Here is a 17,831-nt window from a genome sequence, read left to right on the forward strand (position 1 = left end):
AAAAGTATTGAATCTTTTTTTAAATTATTATGCATTATTTGGTCTATTGGAGTACTATGTAATAAAATATAATTAGTATGGTATGGTGAAATAAAGTATGAAACTATGAGTCGGAATACTGTGATTCTAGTCTTCACTCTGTCACTAAGAAGCTGGGATCCTACAGATATGTCAATGAGCCTCAATTTCCTTGTATGTGAAATAGGACAATTATATATGTTCCATTCAACCTACATTGTTATTGAAAAGATTCTTTATAGTAAGACAAAGTGAAACCTAGTAATCATTATGCAATTAGTAAATAAGATTATTTTTGCAGTTGTACCAAGTATTTCTGAGAAATAAAGTAACTTCTAATACAAAAAATACATTGCATGCATAAATAGGTACCTTAAAGTCAATTCCTCCTACAAAGATGCGATTAGGGATCACTGTTCCATATCTTGGGGCACTTGTTGGGTTATTCAAAGGCACAGGTGACACAGGATTAGGGGATGGAGATAATGAATCTGTTTGCGTCTGATTTGATGTTTGCTGTAAAATAAAATTCTTTTAAACTTTTAGCATTGGGTATAAGTTTTGATGCAGACTGAAAACATATATCCATCAAAAAGATGAGTCATTTAAGCAAAATGTAATATTTTAGACTTTAATTTTATGCTAATATTATAAAGATTAGAATTAGAACTAATACTTTTTGGAGCAACAAAAACATGGGAAATACAGAATTTGTTCCACTACAGAGAAAATCTTAAATATTAAAATATATTGTTTAAATACACTCATGTTGTTATTAAATATACTATTTAAGTATTATAAATGTTGAGGAATATTAAATTCAAAAGGAAGTTTGAGAAAGAGAAAAGCAGTCCAAGACATCTGGGGACTGGCTTGGTTCTGGTGGTGGTAGGAGTTGGCCTGGAACTCACAGGAAGGTTGTGGCGTTCTCTTCTTAACAGACACTAGGCAAAGTTACTCTGTGATTGTGATGGATCACCATAAAAAATACACCATTCCTTAATCATATCTGAACCCTGACAAAAACAAAAGCATTGTCCAAACCACAAAAATGACCAAACATCCTTCTATCCTGGCTGATATGTGTAACTGCTCCTTCTTTGTCGATCACAGATTTGGCCTCCATCTATTTTTCTTAACCTTCTAAATAAAAATTAACATACCCAATCACAGAATTACTCCCACTTTCTGACAACATGTACTTCAGAGTAAAGCCCTTCTTCCTTAAATATTCTCTAAAAACAGCTTAACACACGCCTAAATCCCATAGTAAATTCTTTTCTAACATCCTCTTACCTAGACGCTCCATGATGTATGCTCTTCCTTGTGTCAACAGTTCAATAGACCCAACATTACTTAACTACAGCTATGTTCCTGGTAGTCTTTGGCTAAAGGGCACTGATGAGTCAATAAACTCTGACATTCAAGTTCTCCATATTTAGCTCTAAAGTCACATTTTAAAATTTGAAGATCAAACTGATTTTGTAAAAAAAAAAAAAAGTATATACATATAACTCATAGGTATAAATCTGTATACTAAAGAGCTGAGCACAGGGACGCCTAGGTGGCTCAGTGCCTTCGGCTCAGGTCATGATCTCAGGTTCCTGGGATCAAACACCGTAAAATTGGGCTCTCTGCTCCAGGGGAAGCCTGCTTCCCCCTCTCTCTCTGCCGGGTTCTCTGTCCACTTGCGATCTCTCTATCAAATAAATAAATTAGATCTTTAAAAAAAAAAGGAACAGCACAGTACATGTATGTTCACAATGCTAAGTTGGGGGCCTAATTTAGATTTTAATAAATCTATATTAACATGTAAGCCTTTGTACAATGGCAAGATGGTAGACTCAATGTATATCTGAAAAAAAAAAAAGTTTTGAGAATAGGATTTTGAAAAGAAACCAGTTTAAGCACTTGCTAATTACTCTCCTTCTGGGAACACTTAACCGACTTCTGAGACAGTCTAACATACTAAATGAGAGCTTCAAAAAGCTTGCAGTTCATAAAATCAATTCTCTGAGAAACAAATACAAGAAAATTAATCTCTAACTTAGGTAATGGAGTTGTTCTTTTTCATATTTTCTCTCCTCTCTCACTTCATTGGCCAATAAAACCATAACCCCTAATCTCTTCAAGATATACTGAGAAATGACTAGGCCAGTAGTGATTATGGGGTTGTAGGCTGGACCTTATTGGGCTCTATTCTGCATCTAGTACTAAGGGAGGGACAAACAACACATATTCCCAATATAGGGGAGTTCATAAAGACACCTATTAAACCATCCAAAAGCTATCCCATTTAATAATTGCTGTGTTGTAGTTTCCATTTAAAGAAACTGGAATCCAATCGTAACAGCATGCTCTCTAGGGAATGACTCTGTAGTGCAAAGGATAGATGATCTGGGGATGCTTAGTTTTATTTTTCTACCAAGTATTTGCATTGCTAGAGATAATAGCATAGCTCTAGTAGATATAATCTTGTCTCTGTTTACAGAGTGTAGAAATTATGTATTTGCAAAATTAAAAAAAAAGTCTTTATGAAAGTTTCTTCTTAAAAACAAAATGAGTTCAACATATGAACTTGTTTGTTCTCCAATTTGTTTAGAGTTAATTCCACTATTTTTCCTTGCGAGAGATGGCATGAACAGAAGTGAAAAGAGTGCTTTATTTCCTACTTTGAGAAACTAGTTAAATGATACCCAGAAAGAAAAAACATCAACTTTTCCAGCCTATTCACTTCATTCTCCAGTTTCTAAGACTCCTGCTGTACTGTGCGTTCCAACTGCCTCACTTTTCTTACCACTTATCACTTTCCAACATGCTATATAATTTGTGTTTATTGTCTATCACTTTCCACGGTAGTGCAATGTTCATATGGGAAGGGATTCTGCCTGTTTTGCTCACTCAGCGTCTGAATTAAAGCCGGTACGTAGGAGGTGTTCAATTAATATTTGTGGAACAAAAGAATAAACGAATGAATCATTTCTTCCTGCTCATGATATCCCAATCATTAGGCTGAGGTTTAAGAACATGCCTAGAAAAATAGCCTAGAAAATTTTTTCTAGGTAACAAGGTTCAAGCAGAAGCAACATCTGAATTCCTTCGAGAAGGCTAGCGATGCATGGTGTTGAACAACAAAGAAAGCCTCAGATTCCACTGGCAATAATTTTCCAAGTGTACGGCAAGCACTTAGGTAGGTGCTGCTATTTGGTTAGAAGTAAGGGTTCTTGGCTTAGCAAAACTCCCAACGCTAAATATTAAGAATTTCCCCCTAAAGAAATGTGCCCTTACTGACTTCTTCCCTTGAGAATTAACCTCGGAATCTATCCTCCACTTTGCCAACGAAGACAACAGGAAGAGGGCGGGCTAACCGTCGCGGTCACAGCCTCGGCGCTCCGTCCCCTCCGAGGCCAGCAAGCCGAGGCGCTGGGGGATATGGCCGTGGCGACAACTTCCTCGGGTTCTGGCGGGTCATCGTGAACTTGGGCACTGACACGAGGGTCCACCCCCTCCCCACCAAAGTGCGGGAGGGAAAAGAAAGCCAGCCAGCGAGAAATTTTGTCCCGCAAGCCCGCCAGCAGCAGTGGCGGGAACCCTCAACGGCACCGGCCCGGCGTCGGCCTCGAGCGCTGGCAACCCCTCGGCCGCACGTGGCGCGTGCTGATTGGCTGCCGGCCGGGTGGGGTGGGGTGGGGCACCGCCGCGCCTGGCGCCGCGCCTGCCTCGGAGGCTTAGGCCTCTCAGGCCTTCCCTGTCTCCCCGCCCCCCCCGCCCCCCCCCGCCCCCCACGGGACCCTGAGGGGCTCCAGCGCACACAGGGTGTTGGAGTGTCTGGGTCCGTCGTGGGCCACGGTGCCCCTCCCCTCCCCCCAGGTCTCTCAGGCCTTCCGGTCTCCACCGAGACGCGGCGTCCGCCGCCCTGGCAACCCCTCGCGGTGGGCGGCCGGGGAGTCCCGCCGCAGCGAGCGTCGAAGACGCCGCGCAGCCCAGTTTGGGCGGGAAAGCTGTTGCTCCGGCCCAGCGCCGCCTGCTGCACGGGACCCGGCCCCCTGCCGACTCCCGAAGCCTCCCGGCCTTTTCGGAGGTCCCCCCGCCGGCCTACACCCGGCCCAGGCCCGGCGGTCCCGCCTTCCCGACCCCACGACACGACCGGACGGGGCCTGCAGGCCGGGCCGCTCTTCGCGGTGGTCGACGGGGCATCCTGTCCGCGTTTCTTCCCGACAAAATAGTGGGCGTCTGGGCCCTCGATCTCGGTCTTCAGCCCCTGAGGACCAGAGTCCGCGTGGCTCCTTCCCCGCGCCATCCCGGGGCCGGAGGCCCGGCCTGCTGTACTCACCGCCCCGGACTCGGTCTCCATCTTCCTCCACGCGCTTCCAATGCGAGGGCAAGGAACGGAAACCCGAAGTCTGAAAGCACCTTCACACCACGGAAGCAACACCACGATTCCCGACAGACACTCCCCCTGGCGGCGACGGCGGCACTGGCAGCTGCAGCGGCGCACGCTCGGACCCGGGGCCTGAACCCGCCACCCGGGGGGGTGGGGAGGAGCAGCGACGTCGCCTTAGGCGGCGGGGCGGGCGGGCGCCGCTAGCCGGGGAGCGACGCGGGCGGGCGGTTTCGGCTGGGGCCGGCGTCGCCGAGCTGGGCCGTCTGAGGGGAAGAGCGTGCGGCAGGTCGGGGTGGGCGTGGGGTGTGCGGACGAGGGCTCGGCTCAGGGGCCACCGTCGCCTGCCTTCGGACGGCTGGGGAGGAGAACGCGGACGGTTATGCAAAGCACCATGCACTGCGCGCCTCCCTCTCTTCTCCCCTTTGGGGGAAAGTCGGCGGCTGGGACTGGTGGGTGACGTGACCCCAGGCTTTACTAAGGAGCACGAGGCCGGCCGAGGGGCCACTTCGCGAGGCTGCTGCGGGGCGAGGAGGGCGGTTTCCAGAGGCAGACGCTGGCCCCTCGGGCCTGACGCGCCAAACTCGGGGACTCCCGAGCAGCCTCGGACTCCGCGCTCGCACCTGTTGTCGCCGTCACTCATTCCGGCCGGCGGGCGGGGCAGCGCGGGCGACTTGGCTGGGACCCGCCGTGCAGCCCAGTCCGGGCCCCCGGCGCAGGCGGGCGCCCCTCGCGGCTGAGCACCGCCCGGCCGCCGCGACAGCCTCGGGAGCGGGTCGGCGACGGGGCCGCGGCGCGCGGGAAGGGGTGAGCACGGGGCGGCGCGCCGGGAGCGGCTCTGGGGCCGTCTTGGGGCCCTGGGGCCGTCTTGGAAGGACGAGTTCTTTGCCGAGGTCTGCGGAAGGCGGCCGAGAGTTCTACACGTCGCCGCCGTAATGCGCGAAGCCATATCGTGCGTGCCTACAGAATATACGTCTTGGCGAAATAAAACACACAATCGGCCCGAGCAGTCACCGCTAAGTAAACGCGCGCGGCCGGGCTGACGATCGCCACCGCGACCCCTGAGCGGGCCTTCGGTCAGACGCCGATCAAGGCCACTCGGTCAGAACCTAAAGCTTTCAGAGACTCAGCCGGGGTCTCCCTGACGAGAATGCACGAGCCTAACCATGTTGACGCGTATTTTAAAAAAGTTAGTGGCGACACTTAACATTTACAATAGTAATAACCTCTGTCCTCTCATAACAGTTTGACTTTGGGTTATTCTACTTTCAAGAGAACGACTTTAAAAATATGCAGTATCGCTCTATTAATTTTTGATACGCTCTCAGATCTTTATATTATTTACCCAAAATAGGAAATAGAATTTTTTTCATTCGATTCAGTTCAGCGAAAGCATCCTAAAAGTCATTATACATTTCTGCATGCCATTCAAGCTCATTTCAGGTTTTAATTTCTGTGGAAACAGAAAACGCGAACCTGTTCAAATTAATACTCATATTGTAGAGCAGAATAACTTCGCTGTTCGATAATATTAAAGCTAATCTTTGGGCTTTTTTTTTTTTCAATAATATTGATAGATTTGCGTGGCTATTATTATCTTCATTTTTTGCTCAAGTCTTTTTTGACTGAAAACCTTTATTTTTAAAGACTGCCTTCACCACAGTAGGTGTTCAGTCTGTGACACGTAAATAATCAACTTAATTTAGGGAACGGTGGCTGTATTTCAGGGCCCAAGATGGTAATTCTTTGTTCTGCTTCTCTTTTAATTCTTTTTTGTTTATTTATTTATTAGATATTTATTTATTTATTTGACAGGGCGAGAGAGCACAAGCAGGCAGAGCAGCAGAGAAAGAAGCAGGCTCCCCATCAAGCAGGGAGCCCATAGTGGGGCTCAATCCCAGGACCCTTGGATCACAACCTGAGCTGAAGGCAGTCGCTCAACCAACCTAGCCACCCAGGCGCCCCTTCTCTTTTAATTCTTATGGCAAAAGGATATTTTTGTTTTAAAACTTGGGTAAACCATGTAAAAGTATACAATTCAACTAGTAGACGTTTGTCGTGCTCCTATTAGGTATAGTGCCTAATGTTCGATGTTATAAGAGAGAAGATGAACAAGATCAAATCTTCAGCTTGAGTTTTTTTCAACCTAGAAGGGGAAAAAGGACCAATTGCTCAAAATAATAATTATACCTAAATGTGCTTATAGTTAATAAGACACAAGCAGAATAATGTAAGCAGAAAAATGTAAGCTTGTAGTTAATAAGACACAAGCAGAATAATGTAACTGTGATCAAAGATTCTGTAGGAGTGCAAAGGACAGCATCCTGGAGCACAATGTCTGGAGCTGGGTAAAGGTATCATCAAGGCTGAAATTCTGGTCTGGGTGGGAAAGTGGGAGGAAAGATGTAGAGCCCCTTTTATCTACCCAGCACTAGACTAGGCACATCCTTTTTTAGTCTTCTTAGTTACCATTCCTTTTGTCTGGAAATCTGAACCTTAGAGAGGTGAAAGTGACTCATGTAGTCACATTGCTGGTAACTGGTAGATGCAGTTTTCAAAAGTTGGTTCTATTTGACCCCATTGCCCATGCACTTTCACTCTGTGATGTTATTTATACTGTGGCAATAATGACTTAGAGTTTTATTCTAGAGACCTTTGCAAACAGAAGGCCACTGAAGGTTATTGAATCAGGAAGTTAGATAATCAGAACCAAAATTCAGAAAGATAGCTTCAGACCAGAGAACAGTTTTTAAAGGACAGGAAACAGAGAATTGAATTAGGAGCATATTGCTCTAGTGAAAAATAATGGGGACCTAAACAGAAGTGGCAGCGATGAGAATAAAATACTGGGAAAGGGTTAAGGAGAAACCAGAGAAGAACTGAGACTTGGACATGGTGATGATGGAGAGGGATTGGTGAGGATGGTTCAGAAGTCTCAAGTTTCAAATCCTGGAGATGTCATTGACAAAGATAAATATAAAAGTGCAACCCATAACAAACTGCACACCTAATATCCCATTTGTTTATATTTTGCGGTAGCACCCCAATGTTTCTCATCTTTTCCCTTCACACAGTCAGTTAAGGGCAGAGTTCTTGTTTCAGGGAATTATCAGAACCTGCCTTCCCCCTTGCTTGCATTCCCTTACTGACAGGTCTTCCATTACTTCTTATTGACTTTTCTATACACTGATTCTAACTCCTAATAATCCATTTTAGGTACCTTTTTCCTCAATAACACTTTGGATGTGTTCTCTAGCTTATAGACCTAGGTAACTATTTGTGGGCCTCCTATGGACCAGTCTTTACTTTGAGGGAGTGGATATGGCAATGGTTCTTGCTCTCCAGCAGCCTGTGGTCTAGCGCAAGAAGGAGCTAAGTAAGTAGAAAGTTTATACACTCAATGTGCTAAGTGTAGCAGTAGAAGAGTTGCCAGGTGCAGAGACAGGGGGGTGACTAAAACAACACGAAAAGGACAGGTTTAGAAGATGCATCTGCTTCTATTTTATTTCTCTCTTGTTCCCATGTCTGTTAACCTATTGTTGTATTTTGGAGGATGATTAGGTGCTTTCTTCTCTATGCTGGTTAGATATTTGAAATAGGAAAGATGAGGGATAGGAGTTTTTAAAAATCTGTCTTAAGGAACAGAGAGTCCAGTTCAGATTTCCTTTTCCTTTATGGAATGTAATACTTACATTTAGAGAGGATGTTATAGAGATGACCTAGATTGGAATAGTAAGTGATTTATTGGAAAATTCCTTATAAAATTGTTTTATTTGCTTATGCTGTTTATTTTGAGCAACTACTTAGACACAGGAGTATACAATAGAGAACTCACTGTGCAACATAAGGTAGGACCTCAGTAATTATATATAGAATAGAGACTAAATGAACATACAACCCTCACACCACCCTCCATTTTATACCCATTCCTTACCATTTTTCTCTTACTTCTGGAATAAGAATGGAAAACAGTCATTGTCAGAAAATCTCTTCTTGATTCACTTACACAGGTATGGTTTAATAATTATACACATATTTTCACTTGCTTTTCAGGGGAAGACCTTGTGGTTGGAACATCCCATCTGCAAAATCCTTTGAACATTCACAGATATTTCCATAAGAGCAAATAATACCACCATATACAGAAATAAGATCTGTGCAGCAAAGCTTCAGTGCAAGAATGATTGCCCAGAACATATTGTCCAGTAATAGACTCAGTTCTGCAGTGTTTGCCTTGGCTTGGCCCTTTATTTTACCCTTACCTGGTCTCACCTTCTGACCACAGATGGCTGGCTGGTTGGCTGGCTGGCTTTCTTTCTTTCATCTTTATTATCTCTCTCTCTCTTTTTTCCTTTCCTTTCCTTCCTTCCATCCTTCTTCCCTTCTTTCTTTCTTTCCTTGCCTTTCTTTTCTCACTCCCTCTTTCCTTTATTTTCTTTTCCTTTCCTTTCCTTTCCTTTTGTTTCCTTTTCCTCCTTTCCTTTCGTTTTTCCCCTCCTTCCTTCCTTCCATCCATTCATCCTTCCTTCCTTCCTGTCTGTCTGTCTTCTTCTTAGCTTTATTTATTTATTAGATAAAGAGAGCAAACATGATCAGGGGGAGGGGCAGAGGGAGAAGCAGTCTCCCTGCTGAGCAGGGGGGCCTGTGGAGGGGCTCAATCCTAGGACCCTGGGATCATGACCCGAGCTCAAGGAAGACACTTAACTGAAGTGAGCTACCCAGGCACCTCCCCACATTTTTTTTTTTAAGATTTTTTTTGTTTTGTTTTGTTTATACAACTGCTGTTTTTTAACCTCTTTCCATTCTTATCTCATCTTTAGAAATGATCTGTCTGGGAGGAAAAGGTTTTCCTTGACCCTCTTAGGGTCCCTGGCTGGGTCTGAAAATTAAATTGACAAAGAGTAACAGGAGAAAAGCAAACAAATATTACTGAATTTTTACATGTACATGGGGGCCTTTATAAGGGAATGAAGACCTAAGAACTGTTCAGATCAGAAAGCTTTTATACCTTTTAGTCAAACAATAAATTTATGAGTAATTGACAAGATGAAGGAGTTTAGGCTAGAGATAGTAAATGGTGAAGAAGTAACTAGGAAGATCATGGTTAGATTAACAAGATTAGTTTGCAGTTTCCTCTGGTGCTCAGTCTTGGGGCTGATAAGAGTCTGTCTCCAGTAAAAGAATTTATTTCCTGCCTTTAGGCACAAAAGGGGGAGCTTTTTCTGTGTTTATTGCTTCTTAATTGCCTTCAAATCATAATAATTAGTAGGTCAAAGAGGCATATTTTGGGGTGGCATATCCTGGTTTCCTTCAAAGCAAGAAGTATTTTCGGGTACTATCATGAACCTCTTAATTCATATTTCTCCCACCCATAGGCATCTTGGCAATAGTTCATGTTCCTAGTATCCTTCTATCTATGACATTTCAAACATCTTTGTGTAAATATTTAGTTGTCACTTGTCCTTTCCTCCAGCAACTATGTTGTTTTTGAGTAGTGGACAATTATTGCCTTGGCGCACTCTGATCTTTTGAATCTAAGAAAGGCCACCATGTGGTGTTGCATAGATTAATCAACAAATAAGGGTGTCTGGCCAAAGGAGCTAGTAGTCTGAAATCCAGCCCTTAGTGCTCCACCAGGCACGTAGCCACAGGCCCCTCCACTCAATGGGAATGCATTTTTCTAACTCATAAAAAGATGTTGAGTGGGCCAGTGGTAGCCCTACCTAAACACAGTTCCCGTACTGTAGATGGTGTCAAGAAACCCTCGCTCATATCATGTTTTACTATCATATTCTCAGACATGAGTAACTGTTTGAGATTTGGAAAAATATTCATCTTGGTGAATGTTGCAAGTGAGTTCCTCAGGAAACGTACTCTGAGATTTGCCTGTAGAAATTTTTGGGAATCCGAGTTTGGGAAGAGTACCTGAGAAGAGTGAGAGGAACAGGACTGGGCAGAGCAAGTTGAATTGTGATTTTTTGCAACAGAGTGTCAGCAATACTAGGATGACCTGCAGAGTTGTCCCTACAGACTAGGGTCCCTTCCCTCTCCGCCATACTCTCTATCTTCATCTACCCATCTATAGACGTTGGGTGCAGGCTGCTCCCACACAGGAGTCTGGACTTTGGACAAGATGACTTTCTTTGGCTGTGGGAAATTTCTGGAGAGGAATTTAGGTGAGAACAGTCTACATGCCCAGTGTCTGGTGGAACAATGGCTTGGTTCTGAAGGGAGATTTGGGCCAACCACATATACAAAATTGTGCTTGTAACCATTGAATGAACTTTTCTCTATAAGAAGATTAAACAGGTTGAATTTAGTTTGCTTTTGGTTGAAGGAAAACATGACAAAAACAGAATAATTGAGGAAAAATTCAAACTTGTTTTTTTCTTAGAGAGGGTACCTCAGAGATTGCAGGAAGGACGGTATCAGGAGCACAGATCTGGTAACCCAAGATCTGGTAATCTTGTGACACTGAAAGTTTAGGTTGCACATTGTGTTTAATGATTACAGGCTAAAAACCAGCTTTCTATGAGTTTGCCCACTGTTGGTTCTTCTTTTTTGGATTTGATTTATTTATTTGAGAGACAGAACATGAGAAGGGAGAAGGTCAAAGGGAGAACCAGACTCCCTGTGAAGCTGGGAGCCCGATGCAGGACTCCATCCTGGGACTCCAGGGTCATGACCTGGGCTGAAGGCAGTAGCTCAACCAACAGCCACGCAGGCGCCCCCCTCTGTTGGTTCTAAGCTCAAGAAAATATCCATATTGGTCATCATTGGAGAAACTATAATTAAAGTGCAAAATCTTCTCAGTCAGAAAACCTCTCCATAAAGTTAATAGAGACAGAAACCAGTTTCACCACTGAATAAGCATGAACATTGTGGGGCACATCATAGGCAAGAAATTGCAAAGGAAAAACAAAGAGAGGACTCTCACGTGCTTATATTGTGAAGCAGACACAACATATCACAGATGGTTCATCCTAACCTTTCCTGATGACTAGAATCACCATCTTATCGGCTTTATAGAGAGGAAAAAACCTCATGTCTTTATAGCAGGAAGTAGTTTTGCAAACTGGAGTAAAGCAAACATCAAAGTTAGGCTCTTAACTTCTTACTGAAACTGGGAAATAGGGGAACCATCTCGATGTTTGCATTTCAAAAAGGTGGTTATTTTTTTCCTAAATTTTTATTTAAATTCTAATTAGTTAACATATAGTTTAATAGTGATTTCAGTAGTAGAATTTAGTGGTTCATCACTTACATATAATACCAGTGCTCATCACAACTGGATCAGAACAGATAACCCAAAAGTAGACTGAAGTGTATGTGGGAATTAAACATATGACAAGAGGGATAATTCAATTTAGTGAGAAAATAAAATAAAATAGATTACTTAATGAGAAAAATAAAAGTAGCTTACCATCTTATTTTAAAAAAATTATAAAATGCTTATATACACATATAAACTAAGTTAAAAAATAAAGTATAGAAGGACCAAATACTTAAATGTTAAAAAAAAAAGCCTTGCAAGAAAAGGTAGGAGATTACATGTATAACTTGGGGGTTGGAAAGTGTTTCTTAATGCTGAAAAGAGGAGAGACATATTTGTTTATATAAAGATTAATAGATTATATAATAGATACCATAAAATTGATAAATAATAGTCTGGAAAATATTAAAGCTGATGACTTAATAAGGATAACATCTATAATATACAGGTTGGGTTCTTTGAGAAGCACGTGGCATTAGAGACGAAAGATTTATTGGAAAGTAACACATGTGGAGGGAAAAGGGAGAAGTAGGATTGGGCAGGAGGAGTTCAGATACAGACATGACAAAAATCTCAAACAGCCCAAGGGGCAGCTGGAACAATGATTGCCTGTTGGAGAAGTCCTGTCATGGTGTAAATGGCTAAGGCCCATTGACTGGAGATTGCCCAGAGAAGAGAAGAGAAGAGCTTGCCCTCACCTATCAACATCTCACTCATTCACTGGCAATGGGACGCCCCAAGAAGAACATGACCTTGGTTCAAAAGTTGAGGTGAACCCTGAGTAACTGAACAGCTGAAGGCTGTCTGGAAGCCAGAGAGTGAGCCTCTTACTGAAGCAGGATCTGAGTGTGGCATCTCTGTGTTTGCTATAGAATGTTTACAAACTAAGAAAAAAAAAAAAGGCATTCAGTCCAATGGAAAATTATTCAAGGCACATGTGTATACAGTTTATACACGTGCATGGACACACACACGAATGTACACCAAGGTTGAAAAATGCTTTAACTTGGCAACTTTGGTTGTTAATTTGAGTTACCTTGCAAGGATTGGGAGGGTTGATGTGGGTGGAGGAGGAGAGAAATGTTCAAGACAGAAGGAAAAATTATACCAAAGAAGCATGCATTGATCACGCTTTTGCACCTTTCTTGCATTGGTGTGTAAGGAAACACATTTATCCTCTTGTTCACATATGTGTAAGAAAGGATATTTTGACATTAAATGTCAGTTCTCCTGGTAAGTTCAAAGATACATTGAATAGGAGTAAGGCATTTTCAATCGATCACATGTAACAAAAAAGGCAGAAATGGAGACTTACATAGCTTGTAGGAAAGAAATGAGAAAAATATGTCACAGAAATAGAAATAACTATGCACAATTTTTGGATATCCAGAAATTTTTAGTTTTTACTAGTTTAGTAGATGCCAGGAATGTTTATTTGCTATATAAATCAAGTAATATCTGGCTATATGGACCAATAACATTGTTGTAGAAAGTATAGAGTTTTCAGCAAACTTATGTATCTGTATCAGGAGAGACTAAGTTATACTACAGTAACACATGACCCCCAAATCTAAGAGTAAAGCCTCTTAGACATGGCTTTCTTGCTCATGTTATACATCCACTGTAGATTGGCTTGAGCTCTGTCCCTTGCCATTTTCACTTAGGATCAAACCTCTATCTGGTGATCAATTAATTTTGCGGCAGAGGAAAACGAGATCATGGTAAGCATACACTGGCTCTTGAAGCTTCTGTTCAGAAGGGGCTTTGACTCCTCTTTGATGGGCTAAAGTAAATCACATGACTGAGCCTGCTGTTAACCAGTTGAAGTGGCATAAGCTCTTCCACAGGGAGGATTAGTGAGCATCTCCACGAGTATGAAGATTGTCTTTAAAATGAAGAGTTAATGAAATATTTCCATGTGAGTCATACCTAATGGGTGTCCTTAGTGATTGGTGAGTATGAAGAATTAAGATGAGAAATAAGAGGGGTGCCTGAGTAGCTCAGTCAGTTGAACATCTGGCTCTTGATTTTGGCTGAGGTCATGGTCTCAGGGCCCTGAAACTGAGCCCTGAGTAGGGCTCCATGCTCAGTGGGGAGTCTGTTGGAGGATTCTCTCTCCTTTCCCTCTGCCCTTTACCCTACTCTCTCTTTCTAAAATTGATAAATAAATCTTAAAAAAAAAAGAGAGAGAGAAATAAAAGGGACACCTGGTTGGCTCAGTCAGAAAAGCATGCGACTCTTGATCTCAGGGTTGTGAGTTTAAGCTCTACCTTGGGTGTAGATTACTAGATAAATAAATTTTAAGATGCAAAATAAGAGAAAATACTTTTTTTTTCTAATCAAATGCTATTTTTTTTCACCTCCTGGGTGTACAGATAAGAAGTACTCCTTTTGACTTTGGTTTCAATCACAGACCACACACCATTATTTACATTTTCAGAAAACAAACAAAAAACCCGTTTAATCCATATTTTGAAGATAGGAAAAATATGGAAGAGGTAAGATTTTATTTTTTCATGTATTTTATTTTTCTGAAGTTTAGAATTTACATCAGTATGATTATGTGAAATATAGTATCTATCAAAAATCAGAAAAATATCCTTTCCCTTAGAAATGATCATCTAAAAATAATGATGTTTAGTATTTTTTTCCTAGCGTTTAAGTATGGCTCATAAGGAATTTTCCAAATAAATTCTATATTACAGTTACCAGTTTAGTTACTAAAATCCCATTTTGGTTAGGAGAAAAATTAAAGAAAGATCTATGATGTCTCATTACACTAAATGTAATATTGCACAATGTTTGTTGTTTATTATCTTACTTCACAGTTTAAGTTAAATTTTAGTTCTTTGTTGCTGCTTTATATTTTAGATGATCCCTGCAACATGACTTTATCCCCCCTAATCTTTAAAAAACAATTGTGACATCATCTGAAGTTTCACCAGTACATTTTATATAGAACAGAGAATGGCAAACATCCCAAGTGCCGTTCAGCAGCTGTTGCTCCTCTGCTGTGGATAAGGGAAGAAGTAGTTGTCTCCATGGTGACCTATATGAGTCAGTGAGGGTGGGAACTGGGGGATTCTCACGGGGTTAATGACAGAGGAAATGCTAGCAATCCAGTTTTCAGTAGACATTTGGCCTCAAATGGAATTTTTTTTTTAAAGGACTCACTTCTTTATGGCCTTTCATTTTGTAAACGGGATAAACTTGCATTATGCTCAACGAAAGAGCTAGGCACCTGAAAACTTATGGGGAACTAAAAATGCCTTACAGAAGAGACTGTACTTTATTTTTGTTTTATACTTCAGAACATGCATTACAATTTTGTGTTATTTAAATATTGCACTCTGCTTCTTCCTCCCAAAACACTTGAGGTAGAATGTAAAAAGGCATATCAATAAGGTTAACAAAATAGATAGAAGACTGATAATCATGATCAAAGGAAATGAATTAGGGAAAGAAATATCACTTTTCACTTTCTTCCAATGGGTCCTAGGATGCTGAAAAAAAGCATTAATAAACCTTATGTCTTGGCATAAATTGGAAGAAAACCCTCTACCACATGCAGATGAATTAGATTTGGGGTATGGACCTGGATGGGGAGAGGAAGAGTCTCCAAACTTATATTTACTCCTGCATTGCAAGTGTCAGGCATCGGGGGTGTGTTTCGTTTGAAGAGGTTTCTATTATAACATCATACGTGAAAAGATCCAAGTTGTCAACTAAAATAGATAAAGAAGAGAAACAAGTTTTCATGTGGGCCTCACTGGTGTCATTCCAGGGGTAGATTTCATAAATGCCCCTGTGGTTTCTGCATTAGTGTGGATCATAATGATGACATGAGCTCCATCTTCAGGATCCATGACAAAGTCAGTTAATACATAGAAAATAAATCAACACTGACTTCCTCTTTTCTTTTATTGTTATTATTTTTAACACTGCATATTTTAAAAAGACATTTACCTTACACATACAGAATGTTCCCAGATGATTTGCCTGGGGCTCCTAATCCTGTATCTTAGCCTTCGGGTCTACATGATTCCCAAGAGGGCAGTGTTAGTGGACAGACACCCAGGTATTCTGCTTTCCTGCAGGTAGTAGAAGTTCCCCAACATGGGAAGGAAGCAGTAGCCTTAGAACATTGAAGAACACTGGCTGTAATTAAAGATTTCTTAAATGTAATGCCTTTCATTACTTTGAAGATTTATTAACCTGAGGAATCTAGATCTATTCTAAACAATTTGTAATTTCTCATTTTTGTAGGACCACTATCATGGAGTGGATTACTTGTACCTTTACACAAAATTAGTTGACTTTTTTGTTTTAGTTATTGAAATTTCCTACTTAATTGCTAACATAAGGGACTAAAGAATACCTTTGAAGAAAAAAACCTTTGAATTTTAAGAACATGTATTTGGTTTTGCTTACCTTTTATTGCCTTCATACATATTTATTCTACTACAATATTTATATTACAAATTACCCTGCAAATTGTTTTCTTGAGTTAACAAATTGCAATGATTACTGTGTGTATTAGAGAGTGTTATGACTTAATATAAGGATATATATGACTCAGTTGAAAATGCCACACTCCTATTCAATGTATTTTTGAACTTACCAGGAGAACTGACTTATAATGTCAAAATACCCTTTCTTACACATATGTGAACAAGAGGATAAATGTGTTTCCTCACACACCGATAAATCTGTCAGCTTCACACTCCACCATGATGACATAGAGGTAATGCTGATGTCAAGAGGAGAGGCCATCATGCTGAACGTGAGTGGTTCCAGACCTGGAGAAGGGGCTCTTCAGAACAGGTGAAGTCTCCAGGACTTCACTGGACTCGCACCTTCTGAGAGCCTCATCCTGGTTCCATCACTTCCTTTTGGCTCTAACTCTGAGCAAGCTCATTGACCCTTTTGATCCTTACCTTCCTTGTCTGTAAAGTGGAGATCAAACGACTTCATAGAAGGTTATCTGGCATATCAAAAGCAGTTATCAGTTCTCTTCCCCAGCTGTGGTTTCCTGGTAGAGTACGGAAAGTCTTAATATTCTCACAGGATTTTTCCTAGGCCCAGGGTTCTGGGGTGACTTCTCTGGGCTGGAAGAACTACATTGACATATCTGGTCATTGATTCTGGGCTAGGTATTTTCAGGTTTGCTGGACCTGGTTAGGTTCATCAGTTGTCTTTCAGTCTAATTCTCAATTTCAAGTTATTCCAATTTATAAGCATCCTCCTACTTTTGCAACTGCTTGCTTTGGGTCTGTTCTGATTTCTGCCCTAGGATGGAATTCTAGGATCCCAGAAGATGAGAAGTCCTATAGTGTGGGCAGTGACAGAGCCTTTTTTTTTTTGTTTAATAAGAAGTGGATTTTATTCAGTCAGAGGATTGCAAAGGTGAAGATTCCACCTACAGATATTTATTGAGCACCTACTCTTTGCCAGGCATGATTCTGGGAGCTGGAGATAAAGCAATGAACAAGGACTTTTGCACATGGAGATGACAGTGGGGGCAGAGATCGGAGGTGAGTAAGACAGAATATATAAGTAAACAATTCCATGGACAGGACAGTTTATTCATAGTGATGAAATTCTATGAGAAAGCAAAACAGAATAATGTGAGTAACATGGTGTGTGTGTGTGTGAGGTTGAAAGAACTTGAGATTTGTGATCAAAGGAGACCTTTCCATGGTGGTTATACTGGAATCACTATTCATTACTGTTATTCATCCTTTCCCTTCCCCTCACCCCAGCTTCTAATTTGCCAATCAAGTGATTGCTTGTTTAAGAAGCAAGAATTGTGGGCGATATTAATTTGGAAAGGGGCGATTATTAATGGAGGGGTAGGAATGTGTCAATAGTTGCTGATTTAACCAAATCTAGTTAAACCTTTCAGTCTTGGGAATGGGGCCAGAGTAGAATCTGTCCCAGGTAGAAGAAGATTCAATGGGTGGCTCTTTTTTTTTTTTTTTAAAAACTGCAGATGTAAGTATCAGGAAAAGCCTACTGAGCTTATACTAGAAGACAATAGTATGAAAGACTAGACTAGGGTCCAGCCATTTTCTCAAAGCAGAATGAATTACATAATAGCCTTTATGAACAGAGGCTCAGAACAAAGGATTTAGTACAAGGTGTGTATGTGTGTGTGTG

The 17,831-nt window shown here is 41.7% G+C and overlaps 1 protein-coding gene across 1 annotated transcript in view; it reads right to left on the bottom strand.

Annotated features, from left to right (window-relative positions):
* Positions 1-4,372, bottom strand: part of BOLL (boule homolog, RNA binding protein) — a 51,156-nt gene extending 46,784 nt beyond the window's left edge. Inside the window, 2 exon segments of the mRNA XM_044244343.1 lie at positions 391-534; positions 4,352-4,372. Of these exon segments, the coding sequence (XP_044100278.1) occupies positions 391-534; positions 4,352-4,372 (165 nt within the window).
* Positions 4,373-17,831: the final 13,459 nt, after the last annotated feature.

Source organism: Neovison vison, chromosome 3 (genome assembly GCF_020171115.1).
Source record: "Neovison vison isolate M4711 chromosome 3, ASM_NN_V1, whole genome shotgun sequence".
Classification (NCBI taxonomy): Eukaryota; Metazoa; Chordata; class Mammalia; order Carnivora; family Mustelidae; genus Neogale; species Neogale vison.